The 24,232-nt window shown below is 53.9% G+C and overlaps 2 protein-coding genes across 6 annotated transcripts in view; one reads left to right on the top strand and one right to left on the bottom strand.

Annotated features, from left to right (window-relative positions):
* GPSM1 (G protein signaling modulator 1) overlaps positions 1-5,539 on the top strand; it is a 143,619-nt gene extending 138,080 nt beyond the window's left edge. Inside the window, exons 13-14 of the mRNA XM_077835894.1 lie at positions 4,452-4,660; positions 5,303-5,539. Of these exons, the coding sequence (XP_077692020.1) occupies positions 4,452-4,660; positions 5,303-5,482 (389 nt within the window). The 3' untranslated portion in view covers positions 5,483-5,539. The remainder of the gene's footprint in view (positions 1-4,451; positions 4,661-5,302) is intronic.
* Positions 5,540-7,269: 1,730 nt separating this feature from the next.
* Positions 7,270-23,865, bottom strand: LOC144276063 (uncharacterized). 5 transcript variants are annotated; one of them, XM_077835896.1, is made up of 11 exons: positions 23,392-23,865; positions 20,287-20,426; positions 17,437-17,611; positions 17,165-17,269; positions 16,540-16,642; positions 14,779-14,921; positions 12,597-12,761; positions 11,432-11,622; positions 10,374-10,626; positions 9,206-9,285; positions 7,270-8,585 (listed from the first exon to the last, which is right to left on the bottom strand). In XM_077835896.1, exons 5-9 carry the CDS (start codon positions 16,553-16,555, stop codon positions 10,437-10,439), a joined length of 705 nt encoding a protein of 234 aa, XP_077692022.1. In that variant the 5' UTR covers positions 16,556-16,642; positions 17,165-17,269; positions 17,437-17,611; positions 20,287-20,426; positions 23,392-23,865; the 3' UTR covers positions 7,270-8,585; positions 9,206-9,285; positions 10,374-10,436. The 5 variants fall into 5 exon arrangements, 4 of the variants coding, with proteins under 4 accessions (XP_077692022.1, XP_077692021.1, XP_077692023.1 ...); XM_077835895.1 differs by lacking the exon at positions 23,392-23,865 and adding an exon at positions 20,919-22,022; XM_077835897.1 differs by lacking the exon at positions 23,392-23,865 and having other exon boundaries at positions 20,287-20,764.
* Positions 23,866-24,232: the final 367 nt, after the last annotated feature.

The following is a 24,232-nucleotide window of genomic DNA, read 5'->3' as shown; positions in this document are numbered from 1 at the left end:
ATAAAAAGAACCCCAGAATTTTGGGGTTGGCTATAATGTTAAGGCGCTCTGGCAAAATTCTGTTTGCTGACACCCCTGGGTCATTTGCCATGTTTTTTGTTGGGCAAGTAAAAGAGTGTTAGGTTTTTTTCATTGAAATCGTCATTTGGTTTTTGTGCTTCTGAATTTTGTTCAGCACTTAGATACTATGAGGAAAGGTGCTGGAGAGAAAGGTAAACCATAGGGGGGACACAGAGCACAGACAGGTAGATAACCACAGGAAGATCGCAGATAGCTGAATGAATAGGTAGATAAAGTGTATGAAAACTAGATGGTAGTGATATCAACATAGTAAGGGTAGGCAAGGAGATTTGGGTGCTGGACTGGTATATTTTCATGGCCATTTTGCAAGGCTGTGATGAGATGTGTTTAAACAGTCATCAGAAAGCAAAGGCTAAAGAGACAAGTATTCAACTCTTCGCTTTAAAAGCCATTTCTATGGTACTTTTATTTGTTCCATATGTTTTTGATCAAACTATGCAGTTTGGAACAAATAAACGTAAAAGAAGATTTAAAAAAAAAAAAAACCCTGACATCCCTAAAACGGCTGACACACGAGACGCAGCACCGAAGCACCCAGGGAACATAGAGCTGGGACGATGCGTACGCAGCAGTGAGAGCGAACTAGTGCTGAACAGGTCAGGCTGTGTTGTGACAAGGAGCACAGCCTGGCTCCGAGTCAGGTGGCTTTTCACCCTAAAAAGAGACTGGAAGTGTGCATCGTTTTTATAAAGATACGCATGTTTCTGATACAGAAACCAGCATGGGTTTCCCAGCTGTGCTGAGGGCTATAATCGAGGGAGCTGTAGGCAACAGCAGCCTTTAAGCTGTTCCAATATTGCCATCAGCCCAGGTGCTCGAACTCCAGAGCAGGAGGCTGGATTAAAAATCATGATTTGTTAATAAAAACATGAATTTGGGGCTCTGTTGATTCAGCTCCTGATTTCTGAGCTTTTGTGCTGTCCTCACTTAACATTATGAAGCTTTTCTCCACAACCCTGACGGCTAGAAACTTAGGTGCCTAAATACCTTTGAGCTTCTGGGCCAAATTCTCATTGGAATCGATCCCTTTTGACAGTCTGGGCCTTGCTTCCTTTTTTAAATGAAAGCTGAGATTCTCATGTATTAACATGCCTCCGTTAACAGGAGGCTTTCAGGACAACAGCAAATACTGTGAGACGCTCGATAAAAGGGCGCGTTGGGCACACTGCTGTTTAATTAATTTGCACTCTCGCTTAGACAGTAAAAGTACGTGGCCTGTTTTACTTTCTATTTAGAGTTATTTACTGGGTCCCCTTTGCTCGCCCGGTGTTAGCGTGTTTGGATTTCTACGTTGCGGGGGAATGTTTCGTTCCTAACCAGCAGCAAAAAGGAACCACCCCGCTGTTTTCATGGACTGTTGAATATTGTTTCTGGGCTTGCGATTGAACATTTTCGTTGTGCAGTGCCTTCTGTTTGCTTACACCCGTCGTTTCAAAGCCCTCCTGTCTGAGGTTCACAGCAGTGCCAAATGTGGTGCCATCCAGACCTGGTCATGCCAGGCGTGATGGGCATTGGCAGCACAGTAAGTCTGCACTTCGGCATAGGGACGTTAGCCAGCACGTTGGGCCGCTGGCTGAGCCTGCAATGCACCTTCCCCTTCACTTCCCCCAGCCCTGTTTCCCACGGGTATGCTCCAAGACAGAGCACGGCCCCTCACATGGAGCGCCAGCTCCTCGGCTCAGGGGGCTGTCTGTGCCAGCAGCCTGCTGGTCTTTTGCTTCTCATAGGGAGGCAGCACTGGAATCTTTAGGTGGCATTTGGAGCGTGTGCCCTTGTGCGGATGTGAACATAGCACTGACTGCTTGTAAGGAGGGTGGTGGGAAGTCATGGCTCAAATTCTCCTCTGGGGGAAATGGGCAAATCCCCACTGAAGCCAATGGAACTGAGCCCATTTACATCAGCGGAGAGCTTGGCTCGCGCTCTAGCTCCCAAACGCACACCCGGCCGGACAGCCTTCGGAGGAGTAGGCTGGCTCTGCGAGGACTGAAAAGAACCAGGCTCGGACTGTGATTTCCTAAGGCACACGGTATGATGCAGGTACCTCTGCCTTGTGCTGGACAGAGCATTTGCAGCCATTGCCCAGGCAGATACCGTATTTGCACTGGCCCTGAAAGGCGAGAGTTGTCTAGGGGACTCGGAAAGGATGAGCCGTCTGATGAATCACTTACCTCTGCTTGCACTTGGCTGATTACATGGCCTCTAATTATATCCCACCCGTTGTAATTGCACGGGGCGTCTGTCAGGAGGCTGCCTGAGCGCAAGACAGAAAGGCCACTCAAGCTTCCAGGGACTTTGGAGTCAATTGCAAGCACAATTTCTGTAACTACCGCCTACTTGGAACTGGCCACCCCCTGCCCCCGAATCCTAAAATTAGGCTTAATAACGAGGAAGGCGGGAAATGATGCTTCAGACAGGTTCCTCGGTGGTTCACTGTAATCATGGCCTAGTAACTGACTTGGGGTCTGCAGTTGCACTGAGGAGGCTGCTCCGGGGCTCAGAACGGGCAATTAGAGGAAGCATCGGAACCAGGAACGGGCCTGTTCGGTCCCACCACCCGGGAGTTCGCAAAGGCAGACCTGCTCGCCCGTGTCGGAGCTTAAAAGGCCACTTGGGCGCTTGTGCCCTTGTTGATGGCACCGTTCTGCACCCTAATCCGCTCCCCGCTGCATTCTCCTGCGCTCCTTGCCAGCCGCTCCCAGTGGGAGCTCACTGCTTGGAGCGACAGCAGCATGGGGGAGCCAAGATGCAGCTCAGAATCCTGCGTTTCTAGCCCTTTGTATGGCACTGGAGGGGTGCCAGGCGCTTCAGACCCAGGTCAGCCTGGCAGCACACCCCGGGCAGGGGGGAGGGAAGGGTTACTTTCCTGATCTGGAGGGGTCAAGAGGCACAGAAGTTAAGCTCCTGGGGCAGTACAGCCATTTGCTAGGAGAGCCAGAGGGGGACCTCGGGAATCCCTGTGCTGGGGATTAGAGAGCACTGCAGCAGCTGTATGGGAGTGGATGATGTCTCATGGCCCCGGAGTAAGGTACAGTTTTTGCTGGCATGGCTTCACAGGCAGAGGGCTGGCAATGCAATGAGAATGCTAGAGATTAAGTACCTTTTTGAAAGGCCACGTCAATGAGGCATCTCTTCCCTAACTTAATCTAATCATCGGTCCAAGTGCAATTAATATCCTGTCCTGCTCCCTTTGTGCAGCCTTGTCAGCCAGGGGGAGATGTGTAGCCAGAGTTTCTGTGGTTTACCCTATAAAGCCAGCTGCTTTCCCCCTTCGCTGCCCGATGTTTATGCACTCTCAGAGCCCTCCTTCCAGGGAGGCACTGATGCCATCTAGACTTTATTGATGTTGTGTCAAGCAAGGCAATAAGCCCCCTCTGATCTTTTAAAAGGTTTTTTTTAATGCCACAGAGAAAATGATAGCCGCAGCATGTGCTGTTCCCAAGGCCAGCTTGCAGGGTGCAAACTGAGCCTTCATGCCTTCTACAGGCAAGGTCCTACCAGCCATTGTGCTCTGAGTGAGCGCGCTCCTTGCAAGGCCTCCGGCACCCCCAGCCTGAGTGGATTGTGTGGCACTGCTGTGGGGAAGTTCACAGCACCAGCAGTTTGCTCTCCCTAGGAGTGGCCCTCACTTTAGTGGGCTGATTTCAGAAAGCCTGGTCTGAGATGAGGCCCTGGCTGGCTCTGCACATTGGTAATGGGAGCTGCCTGCAGCTCAGAGGGGCCATTCAGCTTTGGCTTGGCCAGACCCACTGTTATAAAAGAAAAGTCTTGGTCATTTGTTCTTCTTTGCCATTAGATGAAATGGCTGCAATTCACTTCTCTCCTGCTGTAGGTCAGCTGAGCGCATTCAGTGCAGGGAAATGAGGTTACTCTTAGCAGGAGGATCAATTAAGAGATCAAGTAGGGCAAAAAAAAAACAGCTCAAATCACTTTTCTGCTGAGTGAGGCTGACCCCAGGCCTGGTCTAATCTCGGCTCTGCCACTGACTAGATGGTTACCCTTGGGCACATCACTTGCTCGCTCACTGCCTCAGCTTGCCCACCTGTAAAAGGGGATCATTTACTAGTTAATAATGATGCACTTTGAACTTTATGGGGGCCAAGCTCTAAGGGCTTTACAAAGGCAGGGCGGGATTAGCCACCCCCACTGTGCATGCACTGAGAAGCACAGAGGGGGGAAGTGACTTACCCAAGATCACCGAGCAAATCTGCATCACAGCCCAGAACAGAACCCAGGCGTCCTGGCTCCCAGACCTCAGAGGGGTGGTGAACGAGTTAATTAGAGACTGAGCAGCATGTTGGAGCTGAACAGCACCGTGACACGGGCCCTCTCCCTGGACTGACGCCCTGGTGCTCTCCCTGTCCCCCCCACAGCTCAGTCCTCATTAATGGCATCGCCACAGACAGAGGAGTTCTTTGATCTCATCGCCAGCTCCCAGAGCAGGCGGCTGGATGACCAGCGTGCCAGTGTGGGCAGCCTGCCCGGCCTCCGCATCACTCACAACAACCTGGGGCACCTGCGCATGGAGGGGGATGCCCAGGAGCCAGGGGACGAGTTCTTCAACATGCTTATGAAGTGCCAGGTAGGCAGCTTGCTCTTCTGCACCGACCCCAGGGCTGAGACACCGCTCGGCCCGGGAGAGCCCCAGGGGGCAGGGCTGTGCCAGCTTTCCTGCCACTCCTAGGGCTACACCTGGGGCCCATCCCGAACAGTACACAGCACTGTATGAACATGGGGCAAGACCGGCAAAGGGCCCAGCGTCCTCTTTGCGGGGCCACATTTGTGCCTCCAGAACGGAAGAGCAGGTGCCAGTCAAGGTCTTGCGCTGCTCTTTGATTGCACCTGCAGTTAGGTAGGCCAAGGCGCAGGGCCCACGCCTGTCCAGTGAGTGCACTGTGCCCAGGCTTTGGCTGCAAACCAGGAGGGAGTGAGGGGAGCGGCCTGAGAGGCTGGTCCATTAAAGCAGGGCTCATGCCAAACCCTGTGAAAAGCCCTTCCCTTCCCCTCTGGCCCTGGGCTCAGGGCCACCGTTTCCAGGGTGGGATTCTTCTGCCCTTTCTTGCCACCTCCTCGTGGCAACCCCTTTCACCCATAGCCAGCTGCAGGGAGCTCGCTGTCCCCCCAGCAGGACAAAGTCAGCTGTCACTGAATCCCCTGGTCCCTGCGCTCAGGCGGGAACTGTTTCTAATGCCTGTTTCTCCTCCCCTCCCCTCCGCCGTGCCAGTCATCCCGGATAGACGACCAGCGCTGCGCTCCGCCGGACACCGTCCCCCGTGGCCCCACCATGCCCGACGAAGACTTCTTCAGCCTCATCCAGCGTGTCCAGGCCAAGCGTATGGACGAGCAGAGGGTGGATCTGGCTTCGGCCCAGGAGGAGCAGCAGAGGAGACCTAGCTCCAGCTAAGAATTGGGGTTTGCTTTGAGGAAAGCAACATCTGTTTAAAACCTGAGCCTGGCTGTTCCGTGGCAGACTGTCCCGGTGAGGAGTAGCCCTGCTCAGTGAAGGGGGGGGTGTGTGGAGGGGAAGGGGGCGTTTCCTACCACTTTGGTAGTTTTGTCTTTCTTTGGAGCAGGGGCCAGGCAGGTTCACCAGCTGGGGACAGTTTTTCTTTATGGCTTTTTATACAAACAATGACACTTCTACGGCTGAACAAAGCTAGGAGGAACTGCTCACGCACGGCTGGGCACCAGGGAAGTAGACGGAGACAACCGGTGAATTGGCTGCTGCAGTCCCCCCGCCAGCGGTGCCTGCGAGCGTCTGCACCTCCCTGCCGAGCTCTGTGGGGAAGGGGCGTCCAGCTGGGCTGGGGTGCAACCGTGGAGAAGCTGAAGGCAGCCAGTAGTTAGTGTAACCCTGAGCCCTGGCTGCAGCCTGTGGTCCCACGTTCCGTTAGGTATTTTATTTCTGCAACACGTGGGTTAACGGGGACCCTCTCTTTGCTGTGGACTCCTCCCTCCCTGCTTACCGTCTGGCTCGGAGACGTTTGGAGCTGTCCTCACCAGCCTGCCAAGGTGTCAATGGCAGCCCTTGGAACTGGGGTCCTGCCCTGCAGGGCTGAGCTTGGCTTTTTCCCACAGGGCTGAGCAAGCCCAGTTCAGCTGCTGTGCGCACGTGGGGCTGCCACTGCTTATGGCAACGCCCCCCCCTGCAAAAGCAGCCGCATCAAGGAGGTTGCCTATAACTATCTCCACAGCCAGCACATTCAGGGCCCAGGGAGATCCTCTGACCATGAACCAAGAGGTCCCCAGTATACTTGGCACTAGCCCCTGCCAGCTGTTGGCCTGTGTGACAGTGCTCCTGGTTGTTTGTGTCATGGCTGGCAGCTAACCCCGTCACAGACCCACTGGGGACCCGGCGGGTTCAGGTTGAAGCAGAGCCGCAGGAGCGGAAACTTGGTTTGCTGCGTGTTTGACAGCTTCCAGCTTCACATCGGGCACCGTTCACCGCTCTAGGAATACAGGTGCCCTGTGTTTTTAAAGGAAAGCTGTTAGTCTGGCCAGTGTGAATCTAGCTTAGAGCACTGCCCCCATCCATGGGGCTTCATAACGTTCCTCTTTTCTCTTGCAGTAGTAGCTAGAGGCCTCCACCCTGGTCGGCACAGGAGCACACAGGGAATGCGCCAACTTTGGTGGGGACTTGTCACTTTCAAATAGGCTGAAAAACAACCCTCCTGCCTCACACAGAATGGGGCTAGCCACCCTCAAGTTTAGCTGTACAGAGGTGCCCCTTTGCACTGCTGCACTAGCTGGGACTGGCAGGGCTGCATCAGTCCTTTGGTGGGCCTTCCAGCTACTGTTCATCTCCCCGCAAGCCCATTCCTGGGTCTAGTGCTGAGTCCTCGTTGCCCCCGCGTCTCTCTCAGGAGCGGCCTTCATGGAAAATTTCCAGCAGCAAGAAATTCAGCCAGGCACCACTTAGCCCAGCTGGGGGAGGCCCTAACATGTGTAGATGTCCTAGGTGTGAGCAGGTAAAATTCACCCCTCACTACTGCTGGAGGGATCAACCAATGCAAGGACTGGTTCAGGGGCACCATCAGTCCCTGCATTGTATTCGGTAAGAGGGGCCACCTCGCTCCTGGGCTCCTGCTGTTACGACAACATGACCAGCAGTGGACTCGTGACCGTGCGGCGCTTGGCCAGGCCACAAACTGGAATCTGACCAATCAGCTTGCAGAGCGTGACGTATTTGCCATATACTTGAATGTATGAGCTTATTTATTTTTTACATGTGCATTTGCTAATGTCATTTTAAGAGGGAATTTTAACCTACCAGGTACTTGTTTTTTCCTTAAAAAATAATAATCTGCCAAATGAATTAATATATAGAAATACATAGGGCTGGGGGGGAGGTTGTGCTTAATAAACATTTGTGGTCCAAACTTCCAGGCCAAGAGTAACTTTCTACTGCTTCACCAGAACACAGCAGCCCCTTGTCTGGGTTGAGGGCTCCCAGCCCAGGAGAGAAGGCAGGAACCAAGGCCTTGGGGTGTTTTTTTTTTTTTTTTTTTTTTGGAGAACTCCACCAGCAGTGCAAGCAAAGCCCTGCCTGGGGAAAGTGCACATGCTAAAGTTTAAGCAGATGTTTACGAGCTTCCCGAGTCTCAGTCAAAGCATTGGGCCGTCAATGCAAACAAACAGCCCCTGCTGCAGGGCTCTTAGGGAACAGTAACTAGCTCTCCCAGCCAATGATGACAGGCCCATGACTGGTCTCCAAACAATTGCTTGAACTGTCTGTCCTACAGAGCAGTCACAGAAGGCAAGCTGCGATGGGACAGCCCACTCCCCCAAAGGAGGCCTCTCTCACCCCATGCAATTCAGTCCTCCCTTAAGGGACCGAGAGCCAAGTCCCCACCCAAGCTGTGCACACTCTTGTCCAGGTACAAAGGCTCAGGTTGGTCATACATTGAACTGCTTTCACACACACCTGCTCCCGGGCCCCGGCCTCTCTCCCTTCGGGCATGCAGCCGGCGGACTCGGTTTCAGAAGTCAAGAGCCACGCCAGTTAGAATTCTGACCCCTACCTGAAGCGATAGCCTTTGAATCCTCTCCAGGGAGACAGGACTTGCAAGGGTGGCCACAGATCCCCAGGCCCAGCACGGCTGCCTTCTCACACTAGCTTTAGGTCAGCCATTGGACGCTCCCCTCTGTGGGCCAGACGCTCTGGATTTGCTTGCTGGTAGTGAGACCATATCAATAACCAGAAGACTGCTGAATAGTAGGGAACCCCCTACGTGCCAGTGCGGTCAGGGCTGGACATTGTTGGCCCTACCCAGGGCAGCATAAAGTCAGTGGCCAGCTGAGGTGAACAGTGATCTTAGCCTCCCCACGCGCGTGCTGTCCTTCAGCTTTCACTATGAAGCAGGCGGCATTTGCCTGTGGAGCTGAGAGCAGCCCCCGCAGCTGAGCTGGCAAACTGCGTTCTGCGACCCACGCTCCAGCCCCCGGGAGCACTGGGGCAACCCCGTGCGCTGCTAACGAGGAGGATGGAGGCTGCTGGGGAGGGCAAGCTGCGGAGACACAAAGCAGAGGCACGGTAAGTAGGCTAGGGACAGACCTTACAGCTAGCCCCCAGGTACGGACCAAGGCAGAAGAGAACCACGGAAGGATGGGACTCTCCAAGCAGAGAGGAACAGCGCACGCCGAGGCTGTAGGCAATGCCCAGCCCTTTGGAAAGGGGGGAGGTGGGGTCAGATGCCTGACATTTCCATTGCCCTCTGGTGGGCAGCGGAGAAGGGGTTTGAGATTCTGCAGGAGGGACAGCTGCATGTCTGCACTGTCATCACACCAGCAGCCTCTCTTGCCAGGCCAAGGGGGAACCGAATGCTTAACCCTGCGCAGGCTCCTGCTACAGAGTCAGACTGCAGCGGGGCTGGCCCAGGGCGTGGAGGGGATTTGTGCTTAGCATTCTGTACCAGCAGACAGGAGCCCTAGGACCGACTCCCCGCCTCTCACTCCCCTGGACTGGCTGGGAAGGTGGCGCCCCCTCGGGCTGAGCAAAGGGCAGAACAGTCAAAGCCTGGAGCTAGCAGTATGGAGCCGGGCTACGAGCCGTGAGCAGTGGGGTAAAGGGCAAGTCCACCAGAAACGCTAAGGGAAGGTGAAGGGGGAAGCTCAGAAAGGCTGTTACCGGCCGTCAGGTCTTGACACCTCCTGCCAGCTGGGATGGGAGCCTCGGTTCTCGGGTGGGCAATGGGCCCCTCACAGCACCTAGGGAACAGAAGTCACCCAATGTGAGCGTTTTCTGAGGAGAATGGCCATGTAAGGGGTGTGCAGGGGACAACCCCCTGCCAGATTGCTATGTAATCAACAGCTTTTGCCCCATGCACCGGGGGGAAATCCTCGCACTTCAAAGTTGCTTTCTCCATGGCACATGTTACCCTTCCTCACAGTTTCAGAGCAGCACACTGAGGGCTAAGGGGTCTGGCAGAGAAAGGGCTGAGGGTGGCACCACTTGGGGATAAGGGGAGACAGGCTGTAAACCATCAACCTGCATTTACAGCAGGTTCAGAATAGTAACAGGGATAGATAGCGCCCCAAAGCCGAGGAGGGCAGCAACTGACCGGCACCATGCACCAGACCAGGAAAGTTTTGGACAAGAGCAGCAGGGTAAACACCTACTCCAACAAGACAAGCCAGGGGCTCTCTGTGATGCAGACATGGTGGTCGCACATGCACAGTGGGGAAATGGCTTGCAATACCATTTGTATATCTCAGGAGGAGGAAAGGTGGCAGCAGCCTGGCTGGGATTTGAACCTGTAATCTCAGAGAGCCTCTGGAGCCCAGGTTACATCCCCAGCAGAGGAGTTATGTTGTGGTACATCTATGTACCCGCACCCTAGGCCTGCTGTCGGAACAGCCAGGGAAGTATTTGGCTGAGCTCTCTGGCCCGTCCTGCTTTGCTAGGTCACTTCCCAGCTTCCGGCTGTCATCCTGTGCAGTGGACATGTCTCACCCCAGCTTCCCGCACAGACCTGCTCTCATCTGTCTATCCATTGCTGCACCCCAGCTGAAGGTGCAGGGGGGATTCTAGATCATTCCAAGGCTCCCTTCCCCTCACGGTTGCCCGGGGAGGTGTCTCTCTGCTTTGGCCTAACATTTGCTCAAGAGCTACCATGGGTCACAGCCCTTCCCGAGACCCCGGCTAGCCCATGGGGGTGGGAGTGTTACACCTCTCCTCCTAGGAGCCCCCAGGAAATCCCCCTCCCCTCACCCCGCTCTCCTCATGTATTTGTTGCTGTCATGCAATTCCGAAGCCAACGTCAGCAGCGTAAGGCCTGGGCTGTTACCAAACTCACCAAGAAACTGGCCTCCTGCGTTAACGGATCCTGGAACAGCGCCGTTGCTTGCCCCCATCAGGATCAAAGGAGGCTGCAGCTCTTGGCCTTTCCATAGTTCCTCTGCTCCCTGCATCTACTGATGGGGTGGACGCATCCCGGAGTCCGGACCAAGAAGCTGAGAGCGAGCAAGAGACTGGGCCGGGGGTGAAGGCTGCGCAGGGTGGGCCGGATCCCTCGGGTAGCCAAGTCCCTGTGGATGCTGCTGCTCAGTCTAAGGGGTGGGAGAGAAGATGTCAATCAGTCTGCAGGGAAAGTTACACAGAGTGCCCACAAGGTCAAGGCAGGTGCACGCCGCTCGCCCCCAGAAGCATCTCCTTAAGCCTTTCAGTCTGGCAGCCCTTGGAGTCAATCAGCACTGATAAGAGCATCAGTTCAGCCTCCTCGCGTTAAGGGCTCTGCCATGGTGACACCTGCGGGACAAGCCACAGGAGGACTGGGCAATGGTTAGTATAAATCCCGTGTTCTTACATAGCACATTCCACCACCCGCAGCTCTCAAAGCACTTCTCAACTGTGGTCGTGCTTTGCATGTGGAAATATGGCCCAACCTTCACAAAGCACCTTCCTTCCCCAGAGCACGGCACTCTTCACAGGCTAGCAGGGGTCGCTCCTGACACCGGGGGAGGCAGTCGGCAGCTATTGAACAGCACATGGCTGCAGGGGGACAGTGTCCACGTGGCCGGCAGGGGGAGTTCCTAGGAGGCAGGACACAGAGCGCGAGGGCTAACGCTTGTCCTGCTAGAGGTCTCACTGGGAGCCACAGCTGACCAGGCCAGTGGGTTTACGTTTACAAGAGGCCTGTGCTCTGGTTGCTAAAATGACCGGGACATTCCTAGCACTGGTTCCTGTATTGGCTAACCCCATGTAAATTGCCCCTCTCTAAAGCATTTGGGATACTGGGCTAAATCCCCAGTTGGAGTAAGTCAACACTGTCCCATTGACTTTGATGGAGCTGCGCTGATTTACAGCAGCTGAGGATACGGCCCACAGCTGGTGATGTTTTACCAGACGTATTACCTGGCTCTGTGCGGCAGGGGGCTGGAGAGGGTGAGAGAAGCTGATGCAGCTTTTGGAGCAGCAGCCAGTGCTGGAGAGAACGTGTCAGCTGGCCTTCTGGTACAAGGTGATATCTCCCCCCCAGTGCCGGGCGGTGCTGAGACAATGCTAGAGACAAGCATGGCCTGCGGCAGGGGGCAGGGGTCCAGAGCCTGCCAGGGAGACAGAAAGGAAGATCATTGCCAAGGTCACCAGACTATCACAGCAGTGGGTCACTCCAGGGCGATGCAGCCTAGTGGTTGGGGCAGAGCATTGGAAGCTGGGATTCCTGGCTTTTTATTCCCGGTTCCTTAACCTTTCTGTTAGCCAGGCCTCTCTGTTAGAGATAAGGGGGAGGGACTTGGACAAAGCACTGTATGGGACTCTGGGTTCCATTCCAGTTAGTGCCAACAGACTCCCTGTGCCTCAGTTTCCCCTGTTACATAGGGTAAAAGCACTTCCTTCCCCTCCCTTCTTTGTCTGTCTTTTTATATAGTAAGCTCTTCAGTGCAGAGATTAGAAAGAGGACAGCGATCGATTATTCTCCACATCAAGGAAGGTAGGACAGGTCACAATGGGTTCAATCTGCATCAAGCGAGATTTAGATTAGAGATCAGGAAAAACTTTCTACCTACAAGGGCAGTTCAGCTCAGGAACTGCTTCCCAGGGAGGTGGTGGAATCACCGTCATAGGAGGTTTTTACGGACAGGCTGGACAAACCCTTGTCAGGGATGGTCTAGGGTTACTTGGTCCTGGCTCAGCACAGGCGAGGGGATTTGATGACCTCGTGAGGTCCCTTCCATTTCTAGGATTCCATGAGGGCAGACAGACTAGCTGCTCCAGCAGCAACTCATCAGCCCCTAGGGCTTGGGCTGAGACTGGACACCATGCACCATGTATGGGCAGAGGGGGCTCTCCATAGAGCTGCAGGTTCAAGCACTAGGCGAGGCTCCCGCATGCTGTCTGCACTGCGACCTCTCGCTCCAGGGGTCCTAGCCACCGGCTACTGCCAGCTCCAAGCAGGTCTTTGTGAGCAGGAAGGAAAGCAGCCCCCCAGGGAGAGTTGCATTCAACAGCCCTCAGGATGCCCTTCCTCCCTGCGGGTCAACGGCCACAGAGTCCACCCCAAACAAGCCCTTCTACTCACACCAGTTCCAGAGGTGGGTGGCTCGCCAGCTGAGGCTGGCCCATGGACGGAGGCTGAAGGCAGCTCCTGGGAACCAGCTGTGGAGGGGGAAGCCAGCGATGGTGCCTGACTGGGTTGCGCTTTCTCCCCAGCATCAGAACCCTTCTTGTTCGGCTTGGGGTTCTCCTACAGGCGGGACAGGAAGCCAGGAGGTTAATGGAGCAGAAGGGGAGAAGATATGGCAACAGAACACACAATGAGCCGCTCCTCTGGTCTGTGTTTGGGGTGCCACAGACCAGGCTGAACCCGGCTCCTGATAACCCCCTTTACGCAGCCTCCCTCCTGTCACGGTTTTGACCTCAGACGCCCACCCTGCAGCCACTAGCCCACCATACTGGGATCAGGGCTGTTTGCTCAGCCTCTCTGTGTAGGACTGCCTGATAGTCCCCGGGAGCTCCACGCCCTTAAAACAGGCGGTCTTCCCAGCGTCTGCCAGGGGGCCAGCTGGGGTGACCGCCGGCTAGGCCCACATGCTGCAGAAGGCTGATGCCATTCAAGGTTAGAATGGAGGCTGCAAAGGTCACGTTGATAAAAGCAGGGGAATCCCATAGATGTGCCTAATCCATTCATCTGGACCAAACAGCCCATGTGATGCTGGGGCCTCTGAGCAGAGAGAAAAGGACCCATCCAGAGAGTTCTTGCTCTCCAAGGCCGAGACACCCCGCCCGGCACAGCAACAAGGAAATACATAGCATGGGCCAACCCTGTTCTCACCCACAGGTGGCATGGCAGTCACCAGGGCACTTGAGAGGGCACAAGCGCAACTGAGCCATAGAGGGCAGGTTGCCTTTAGAAGACACCCAGTCCTACCGTGTGGGAGAGCTGGGGCTCACGCCTTGCCCTTGGACTGGTGGGAGTCGGCAGCAGGGAGGAAGCAGCCCTCGGCATTAGGATGGCAGGGGCACCTCCTCCCGGCCAGTCAAGGACCAGCCTTGATGGGTTCCTCTCGAAGGCTGATGAGGAGCAGGGTAAGGAAACAGAGGGAAAAGGGCTGGACGGGGATTGTTATTTCAGGCAGTTTGGAGACAGGTGCCAAGGTTCAGCCAGTTCTGAGGAGCGACTCGGTGGGACCTGGGCTATTTCCCATGCGCTGTTGCTTCAGCGCTGAGGCCGGACACTTCCCTCCCCTCTCCTCAGGGCCCTCACCCTGTTCTTGCTTCAGCCGTTGACCCTCATCTGGCTGAAAAGTCTTTCACACCCCCCATACGTTGCAGTCCACAGCTGGAGGGCTGTCCTAGGCTGCTCACAAAGCTGGCCCTTTTGGGACCTCTCCAGGATGAAATGTGATGATGGGGTGAGTTAGCTCCCCTGTGATATCACCCTGACTCTGGGCCGTCCCATCCAGGCAGGCAGAGGATGCTGTATCACGGTACACTGGGGAACTGCCTTCTGTCGGTTCCATACCAGCCCCGGGTCCCAGCAGACAGGGACATGCTCGTTGAGAACAAAAGGCCAGACTAAGAGCTCATCGAGCGTCCTTCATCCGCAGCTGCTGTGCTCAAGGCTCACAGGTGAAAGTAACCAGTAAGGCAGTTAGGACCATCCCACATCACAGGCCCAGGGACTCTGATTATGTACTTGTATCGTAGCACCCAGAGGCCCTGATCACGGACGAGGGTCTCGCTGTGCGAGGGGCTGGACAAACACAGAACAGAAAGGCAGGCCCCTGCCCCTTGGAGTTTACAATCGGAAGAACCAACCGCTCTCCTGTCTCTGGCAGTGACCTATAGCTGATGCTTCACAGAAAGACACACGCACCCTCCTGACCAAACAGTCAGTGATGTCTCAGGGCAAATCCCCTTCCAACCCCAGAGACCACCACAGAAGCCCTGACGCACGAGGGTCGGTATCGTCACAACTTGGTGCCCTCGTTACCTCGGTAGCCTGGTTGCCTAGGTTACACCTGCTTGCACAGAGAGCTAATCGGTGTTTAAACCCATCCAACATATCCACCCCTATGAAGAAAGCAGGAGCCACAGCCCATGCCCCTCCCGCAGCCAGTCCCCCCTTCCCCTGCACATGAGGGCCTTTACACGAGCAGTTAGCAAAACATAGCAATAAATGCACATCATGAAAAATACGGGCCCGAAGCGGAAACTCCGTGGGGGGAGAAGCAGCTTTGGGACAGCCCTTTGGTACCAACCTTCCTCCACTGCTTGAGTTTGTGGGGAGGGGGCTCCCTATCCCCCCCCAGCCTCTTCATCTGCTCGTTAACCTTGCTAACGGTGCTCGGGCTGGAACCGGTCACCCAGGATCTGAAGTGGTAACAGTTACACCTACAGCCCCCTGCAGGCAAACAGGAAACGGTGCGATCAGGGGCACAGGGCCTTCGCGCCTGCATGGATCACAACGGACAGTATCGCAGCCAGGATAAATGCCAGGGCATCGGGGGTCTGATGCAAACCCCACACAATGGGTGTGAATGGGCTTTGCAACGGGCCCCAAAAGAACAAGATCAGCGGGGGTCTGCCCTGCACCAACAACACCTGTATTTTCTTAGCAGGGCTCAGGTGGGGCTTTTCCCGACTGTTTGGAGGGTTTCAGTGCCCTGGCCGCTTGGTCCCACACAGACGGCACGGCACCTGCAAACAGGAGATCCAGGCCTTACAACCATCGGTGCCAAGAGAACCTCCAGGAGCTCCATCGAGCCTTTGAACCTCTTTGTTGGCCTTTGCTGTTTTAGGAGGGCAGCGCAGGGATCTGATTCCAGCAGCAGAGGGCAGTGGCATGTGCACACATCGTGTTTCCAAATAAACCCCGAGCTTTGCTCTGCGTTTATTCATAAAGTCCAAAGCCAGCAGGGATCACTGTGATCATCTAGTCCGGCCTCTGTACAACACAGACCACAGAACGTCCCCACAACAATTCCACCATGACCCTCGGTAAGTTGCTCCAATGGTTAGTTACTCTCCCTGTTAAAAATGTACCCACCTTACTCCCAGTCTGAATTTGTCTAGCTTCAACTTCCAGCCACTGGGTCGTGTTAGACTTTCTTCTGCTAGAGCAAAGAGCCCATCGTCAAATGTCTTCTTCCCCTGTCGGTACTTACAGACGGCGATCAAGTCACCCCATAACCTTCTCTTTGTTAAACTAAATAGATTGAGCTTTGAGTCTATCACTAGTTCCTTTACTCAGTCTGTTCTCTGAACCCTCTCCAATTTATCAACATCCTTCTCCATTTGTGGACCCCAAACTGGACCCAGGATTCCAGTAGCGGTCTTACCACTGCCAAATACAGAGGTAAAATAACTTCTACTCCCACCTAAGATTCCCCTGGTTATATGTCTCAGAATCACATTAGCCGTTTTGGCCACAGCACTGCATGGGGAGCTCACGTTCAGCTGATTATCCACCATGACCCCCCAAATCTTTGTCAGAGTCACTGCTTCCCAGGCTAGAGACCCCCTCCTGCAAGTGTGGCCAATATTCTTTATTCCTAGATGTATACGTTTACATTTAGTTGTACTAAAAGGGCCTATTGTTTGCGAGGGCCCAGTTTACCAAGAGATCCGGATCACTCAGTATTCATGACCTGTCCTCTTCAGGATTTACCACTCCCCGAGTCTGTGTGTCATCAGCCAACTTTATCAGCAAAGATTTTGTGTTTCCAGCACATCCAAAGGTAAGGGGCTCAGGACATCCCCGGGAGGATGAGGAGCACATGTTTAGATATGGAGGCATGATGTCCGTGGGCAAAAGGGTGCACAACCTGTGCCAACAGTTATGCAGTAAGTTGCCACCACTGTGCACACAGCTGGATAGGTGTCTAAATTCCCTTCTGCGCATGCCCATTATGGTAATGTTCACACCCGTGCAGCTGCTTCTCAGAGGGAACGTGGTGTCTTTCAGTTTATGGCAGACCTGTGCGATCACCAGAGGGACACAGCACATGCTTACAACTCACCTGAGGGCGTTAGCATTTCAGCTAGGACTCAGTGGGCCTCTGACTGGCCCATTAATGCTCGATCCCTCCAGTGCTGCAGCAGCCAGCCGTAGGTGTGGGCCATCTAGGAAGGAGCCAAAGGAGACAGCACATAGGAAACCTGTATGCTATATGGTACAGTCCATATCCATGCCAGGCCGCCTGATCCACCCCCATCGGAGTGAAAACAGGCTGGACACCCACCTCCCAGGCATGTGGAGCAAGAAGAGGACACTAACACATCAGGCCAGTGCCCAATGCAGTCTAGGGAAAGGAAGAGAGCCCTGGAGACTGGATGGTTTTATTTTAAATATTTGAGTGAGGGAAACTGAGGCACAAACAGATTAAGTGACTTGCCCAGAGTCTCATGGTGAATCAGAGGCAGAGGTAGGACTAGAACCCAGGAGCTCTGGCTTTTAGTCCCCCTAGCTCTAGCCCTCGCGGCCTCCCCAGGACCCTTTGGCAGAGAGGCATTGGTATGCCAGATGTTCATTTTTTCTATATCTGACTGACTTGCTCTGAAGGCGCGATCTGCCCCACCACTCCTGCGAGCCTGGCATCCCCGACACCCTCGTCCCCGCAGTGTGGGGGCACCTGGAGTATTTACCACTGTGAAGTTGTCCGCACAGCACTCCTCTTCGCCAAGTTCTGCAATGGGCTTGAGGAGCCCCAGAGTTCCTTTCCCCTTCTTCCGCTCAGCTCTGGCGGGCTTCTGTAGGGAACACCAGGCTTTCACTAGCAACCCCCTTGGGGTGTAACTCCGCCTGCCCCCACTGCCCAGAACACTCCATCCCCATCTCTAGACTAGTTAGCACCACACTGCCCCACACAACCCCATCCTCGGGACAGGAAAGGGGGGACATTCATATTTCAACTTACCTGGCTGCTAGTTTGGAGCTTCTTATGCAGGAAGTTGTTGGAGTATCCCAGAATCCTTTGCGTGACTCTCCCGCATAGTTTCAGCTCTTCACGCAACACCCTCCGGTTCTTCAGGACAAAGTCCTCGAAGGCTAGGGACCTCCGCTGGCCACTTCCCAGCCCGATGGCTCTCCTCCTTGAGGAAATCAACAGGACAGTGTTGTTACCTTGGCTCAGGGCCTCAGCGCACTGCATGGAATCAGGGTGCCTACCCCTCATTTCACTATTGGAGAAAGGCTGGGAAAACGCTTGCTCCAAACAGATTATACACTGAATTCATACCAGTGCTGAGAAAAGAACCCAGGAATCCCAAGGCCCGGTCCCCTGCTCTAACCACTGGACAACATAGCCACTCAAAAACCAGCTAGGCTTGCTGGCAGCCAGTACCATCCCATGGGTCTGCAGAGGCCCTGGGAGCCTATGGACACCGGAGACAATAGCACGTCATCACCCCAAATCCCTTCCCTGTATGTCTCCCTCTCTCTCCCTCTGGACTGAAAGTGATCAGTTGTCACCCTAAGCTCTGTTCTTGTCCATGATTATCGGCATTTCCCATGAGTCAGCTGGGCCAGAGCCCTGGCAGCAACACATTGGAGGACCCTGATGGAGAATCCTGCCTGGGGAAGGCTCTGCCCACGCGCACGACCCCTCAGCTAGGGGACGTGCTGCTTACACTGCGGATGCTCCATTATTCCCCAGGGGTTTCACCCCACCCCACTCCTTGCCTCCTGGGCTCCCCGGCTTTCTGGCTGGCCCCGTTGCTGCAGAACTTCACGGCTTTCAGTTGCTTGGATTCCTGCAGCAACTTCAAGAACTCAAGGGCTCGTGTACAGCTCTCGCTCTCGCCCAGCCCTGCCAAAGGAGCAGCATGTCAGCACATCAGGGAGTCGGACATGGAACCACATGTGGACGGGGGGGGCTCTACAAAGAGTTGTGCCCTGCTATGAGGAGCTGCTGAGCCCTCCGGGAAGGGGAGGCCCATGGGATTGGATCCAAGAGGCTTGGATTGATGGGGCAGACATTTCAGCTTTGGCTGACAGCGCCCACAGGACCCAGCCTTCCTCCCTCCTTGCATTACACTAATGCTGGGGACTATTTTTTATGGCTCACTTGGTGTCACCCTCACTGTGTGCACCACCAGGTCATGGGTTCAAATCCCACCCTAGGGTGTGAGTCAATAGCTCAGACACTGGCAGCGATGGAGCGAGATGCCACCTTTTGGGAGTTACAGCCAGTGCCCTCTCGGGGGGAGGGCAGGTGAATGCGTGAGCTGCTTTTCGAGAAGCACATGGACTAAGCCACGCGTGTCGGTCAATCTTCCCGATAGCATTCGGGCACCATCGCGGTGGTCTACAAACGTTTCCCGTAGTTAATAGGTGGAAGTTTTAAACAACCTGACTCCCTGGGACCTCAGGTTGATATTCTGGCTGGGGTGACCCAGCCCTTCCCCTCTTTCTGAGCCAGATGAAGAGAGGCCTGTACAGTTCCCGACATGTGGGGCTTTCCAAGACGACCTTAGAACAAAGGTCCAGTCAGCGGTAGAGGGACACCAAGCTCACGGCAGTTTTTAAAGGGTATGACTACATCCCAGTGTTCTTGCTAACATGTCCCGTTCCTGTCACTAACACATTCTACACTCGCTGGTTGCCACCCTCCACCCCAGCAATGGCTGCATTTCAGTAGTGCACTAAGTACAGAGCTCTGGGATGAACGGCACTACGTTATATTACTCTAGGTCCATCTCCACCCACCTGGGGCTTTGAGATAATTCTGGAGGCAGAGGCAGGGTTTCCTGGTATAGGCAGGACAGCAGAGCTTGCTCCCATCCTGGTCCCCCACCATGGACCGTCCAAACACCTGCAGCTGCTCTTCATGCCGCTTCCTCTCGTCCAGCCCAGGATCCTTCACAGGGTTCGGAGTGCTCCGAGGCCTGCTAAGTGTCAGGCCTAGGGGAGACAGCCCCGCCCCCGGAGGAGTTACAGCCAATGGTTATTACAGCTAGCGAAGGACGAGCTGTAATATTTTGCGTTTTCACACGTACGCGCAGAGCTGCTAACACAACAAGGGCCGGATCGCAGCAGTAGCACCTGGAGACGGTACGTCGCTCCCAACCGCCCCAGCTACTGCACCTCCCCTTCGCTGCTAAAAAACCCACAAAGACACTTTGGTGATACCAGTTACCACCACACCACTGACATTCTCCATGTCACTCTGGGGCTAGCCACCATGACTATATTCCTGGGACAGTAACCAAGCAGAGACAATACTGGGATCGGAGTGAAGGGCTTGGGGGACTGTTTGCAGGGAAAGGTCACTCTGCACACGTTGCAGCTGCTGGATCTCACATGGGTGGCAGCTGATAAAGGCAAAGGCCGATGACCCCACTGGGACTGGGGGGACATGATGTTCAAAGATGACCAGACATCACCCGGGGGGGCCTGGCCAGCTCTTACCTGCTCACATCTAACCAGAGAACAGACTTTGGGAGAACATCATAAGGGCCTGATCCTCTTCCTATTACAGGGAATTTTGCTACTGATTTTCAGTGGGAGCAGGATTGGGCCCTACATACAGACTGGCTGTATGGAGCCAAGATACCAAACACATCACACACAAAGCAGTGGCTGGATGGCTCAATACATGCATGGATTTTGTTTCCCCAGCAGGGAGCAGGATTGCAGCATCCTTTGAACAAGAGGGAGAGACAGATACTGAACATAAGATAGGGCTATCAGGTGATGCCCAGCTCAACCCCGCTCAGACCACAGGAGAGCGCTTTCCCTCACCCCATGCCTTGCAGAGCGTCAGCACCTGGCCTGTCCTGGGATCCCGCTTGTGGCGCGGAGAAGGCAGAGAGCTTGAGGTCTTCAGCTGGTTGCCTCTGCGGCCGGGGTCGACGATGTAAGGAGAGCTGCAGAGGTCGCAGCAGAATCCGCGCCCAGTCCCGGAATCTGGAATGACACCTACATACTGAGCACGAGAAGGGAACGGCATCTCCGACACCGCAACCAACTAGCCACCTGCCACGTTCCCCCACAGGTCCTAGCCCCAGAGTAGCAGCACCCACTTCCCACCTCCTCACATGGGCGAACGAACAGCAGTGTCTTGACTCTATTACACAGGGTATCAAGGCTCCCTGGGATCTGAATGTGACCCAAGAGGAAATGGACTGAGATCTCTTAGCGGGAGAGGCAGAAAGCAACCTTGCAAAGCATATTTGCCATGGTGCTGAAAAGTCCTTGTGGGGTCTAGGAACACAGGAGTCACCAGACTGTACCAGATCCGGTTTCGATCTGGTCTAGCATAGGCCACCGCTGGATGCTTCAGAGGACAGTGCCAGAAACTTTGCATGTCTAGCATAATTCATACAATGCTCCTTTGCCACCCTTTCCACCCACTATCCCCAAGTCTACTTACTCAAGCCAGCTGCTCCTTTAACCCACCTTGTCTGCCCTGGCCAGCTGCACAATCCCCCCTGCTCACGTTTCTCCCTTTCACCACAATTTCCACTTCAGGAGAAAAGTTTCTTTTCTTCCTCATTCTCCTGCTCCTTCGGCGGACAGCCAGGGTGCTGGGTGGCTCTTAGACACAGCACATATTATATTATCTGCCTCCTTCAGATAATATCAGAGCTGGACCCACATGACACAGTCCAAAGAGAAATTCACAGTCCCCTGAAGTCGGGAAGTGTTTGTTCGGACCTATGGATCTGGCTGAGGCTTGGCTCATACTTGGCATTTCATAACTATAAAGTATGATGTGACTCCTGAGAACAGTCTTGGAAAGTCAGTCAATGTTCTACCTAATTTTTGGAAAGGGGAAACTGAGGCACGGAACAGGAGAAAATGACTTGGCCAAAGTCCCAGAGGGATTTAGCAGCAGAGTGAGGATGAGAATTCAGGAACTCCTGGTTCCCTGCTCTGTGCTCAGAGAACAGCTGTAGCCTGTACAATCCCTGAAAACATCTCCTTGTGTTACATGGACATAACTAATGGCATCTCTGTGATTGTGTCTTAGATGAACAGAGCCATCTGTTGAGAATTTCTCTTGGGACAAATAGTCCTCTGAGAAAGTGAGTGAACAACTGACTCTCTTGCTGTGTGTGAATATGGAACCTAGCACAATAGGCCCTGTACAGACTTACAGTAAGGGACAGCCCCAGGGAGCTCCCAATCAAAAGAGACCAGGCAGACAAAGGTCTGAAGGAGAAACAGAGGGGTGAAGCGACTGGCCTGTGGTTACAAAGTCAGTGTCAGAGCTGGAATTAGAACCCAGGTCACGTGAGTCCCAGTCCAGTGCCCTATCCTCCAGACTGCACTGCCTCTTCAAGTGTGAGCACAGGACTTAAAAACCCTTCAATTTACTCCCAGCAAACCCCCCTCTATTAGTCACAGATTGCCCGAGTGCACACAACCCCCTCCCAACCCGATGTTTTTAAAAGCAGACAAAGCCTTCCAATATTTTCTGATGAAGAGCACGTTTCGTGTGTGTGTGTAGCCTGAGGGTTTGGTGCCATCGAGTCCCTGGGGGCTAGAGTCTGTACACAGTTTGCTGCAAATTTACAGAGGCAGCGGTTAGCTGAACTCCACGTGGCCACACTGACCCCTGCCGGCTTGTCAGGACTCTGCTGGCTGTAAGCTGCTCTTTGGAGCACGGCCACTGCTTTTCAGGGCTCTGCATTCAGTCTCGCCTGCTTTTGTACCGAACATAAACAGCAGCACCATCAACCCCCCGGCCCTGGTATCTATTAACCCTGTGAAATCTGGCAGGGCAAGTAAATGAGAACAGAATAATTATTTAGATTGGAAGCTCTTTGCGGGCAGAGACCATCTGTTTGTTCGTGTTTGTACAGTGCCTATAGCACCCTGGGGTCCTGGTCCAGAATTCACTGTAGACAAAGGAGGTTTTGCTCCCCCAAGCTGCAATTTGTAATATAAAATGGAAAAAATAACATGGCCTTCCTGGCCCATAAACGTCAATCAAGGCTGACAAAGAAGGAAACAAGGAACTCCAGTCCAGAATCTGATTGTTTATTCATTATTGGTATCATGGTAATGCCTAGAGGCTCTCCATTTGTGCTGGGTGCTGTACAAACAAGAGACAGTTCCTGCCTCAGAGGCTTTATAGATCTCAGGGCTCATCTGTCCATGAGCAATTCCGGAGTAAGACTGCCTGTCTCCAGATTAGTTTAATCCACTTTAGAAGTGGATTAAGATAAACCAGAAAAAGGCACTGATTCCAGAAGAAGAACATCCACACAGGGAGCTATTCCAAACTAGCGATTCCATTTTCAGTTCACATCCTGCCTTATTCTGGAATAGCTTTCATGTGTACATAAGCCCTACAAAGATAAAACAGCAAAGCGTGGGAGAAAGGCAGGGTTCTACTTCTACAAACAGGGAACAGAGACTCAGACAAAGTGATTTGACCTCCGCCCCAGGTCACAAGGGGAATCTGAGGCAGAGTTGGGATCTCAACCCCTCTCTCCCGGCTCCCAGCCCAGTGCCTTAGCCACAAACTCATCCTTCACTTGCCACTCGCCTGCTTCTTTTCCTTGTGAGAGGCCAGCCTTTGGGGCTGAACCCTAGGCCGAGTGCCCCTGTGAAACCGGCAGGAGCTGAGTAAATTCTAGAGCGACCATGGAGCCTCAAAACCTAGCAATCCCCCACACCTCCGCTGGCACGGTCCCAGCTCAGCTTAGCCCCAGCAGCCCCTGGCCTTCTGCAGATCCAGAGGCAGGGCCAGTCAGGCTATGAACAAACCCTCAAGGCTACTAAGGGCAGTAGCCTCCCAAAAAACTACAATTCCCAGGAGCCTTGGCGGCCCCTTCCTCCCTGCTCTAGTAAGGAGAAAATGGAGTGAATTGGGCATTGTGGGGCAGGCTGGTTCCCCTCTGGTAAGGGGCTTTGCACCTACCTTAGCCATCTCAGCTCAGCCCCTGCTGTGCAAGGTGGGAGCAGCCTGGCTCCTGGCCCTTTGTGCCTCCTCCCTCCTGGCCACCCAGCACAGACCCTCAGAAGCAGCTGCAAATTCTCCCAGTGCAGGCTCTGTCTTCTCTGCTGAAAGGGGGCCGGGCAGAGCCAGTGTTAAAGGGGCAGGTGCAAAACTCCAGGGGAGTGAACAACTGACACAAACACAGACAACTGAGCAACTCATTCACCCTGCAGGCGGGAACAGAATTCAAGGGGCCTGCTCGGGCGCACAAGGATTAATCCCTTAAGTGTTGGAGCTGCAATTAGTAAACCAGCATTTAATGACTACACTGAATTAAACATCCAGCCTTTTAAACCACTCTGAACATTGTAACATGCTCTGGAAGTGCCAAGAGTTGTTACTGATTTAAAATCACATTGTTTTAGTGCGGACGTGTTGCCTAGTGGTTGGACAGGCTCTCAGGCGCACTGCCTCACTGCATGACTTTGGGCCACTCTCTCCTATAACAAAATGCAAATAAACTAACCCGCTTCACAGGGGCGAAGGAAACAGTTATCGCTGAAGATTCAAAGTGCCAAGTATTATTCATATAAGGGATGGGGGAAACAGAGGGAGAAAAGCAAAATATACAATAGCACTAGAAATTCTAATTTAGACTTTTCAGCAGTTTTGCTTCAGACAACAGTGGATTTGTTTCCCAACTAGACTTCTCCATCATGCAGATAAATACATCCCTTTCCAGGGTGTTCTTAAAATAGGTCATTCAAATCCAATCCAATATATGGACAGCGTGGAAGACCCTACAGAAACATTGCTGTGGATC

This window comes from Eretmochelys imbricata, chromosome 16 (genome assembly GCF_965152235.1).
Source record: "Eretmochelys imbricata isolate rEreImb1 chromosome 16, rEreImb1.hap1, whole genome shotgun sequence".
NCBI classification, from domain to species: domain Eukaryota; kingdom Metazoa; phylum Chordata; order Testudines; family Cheloniidae; genus Eretmochelys; species Eretmochelys imbricata.
Note: the sequence above shows the minus strand (reverse complement) of the source record. Positions and strands in the feature narration are given on the sequence as shown.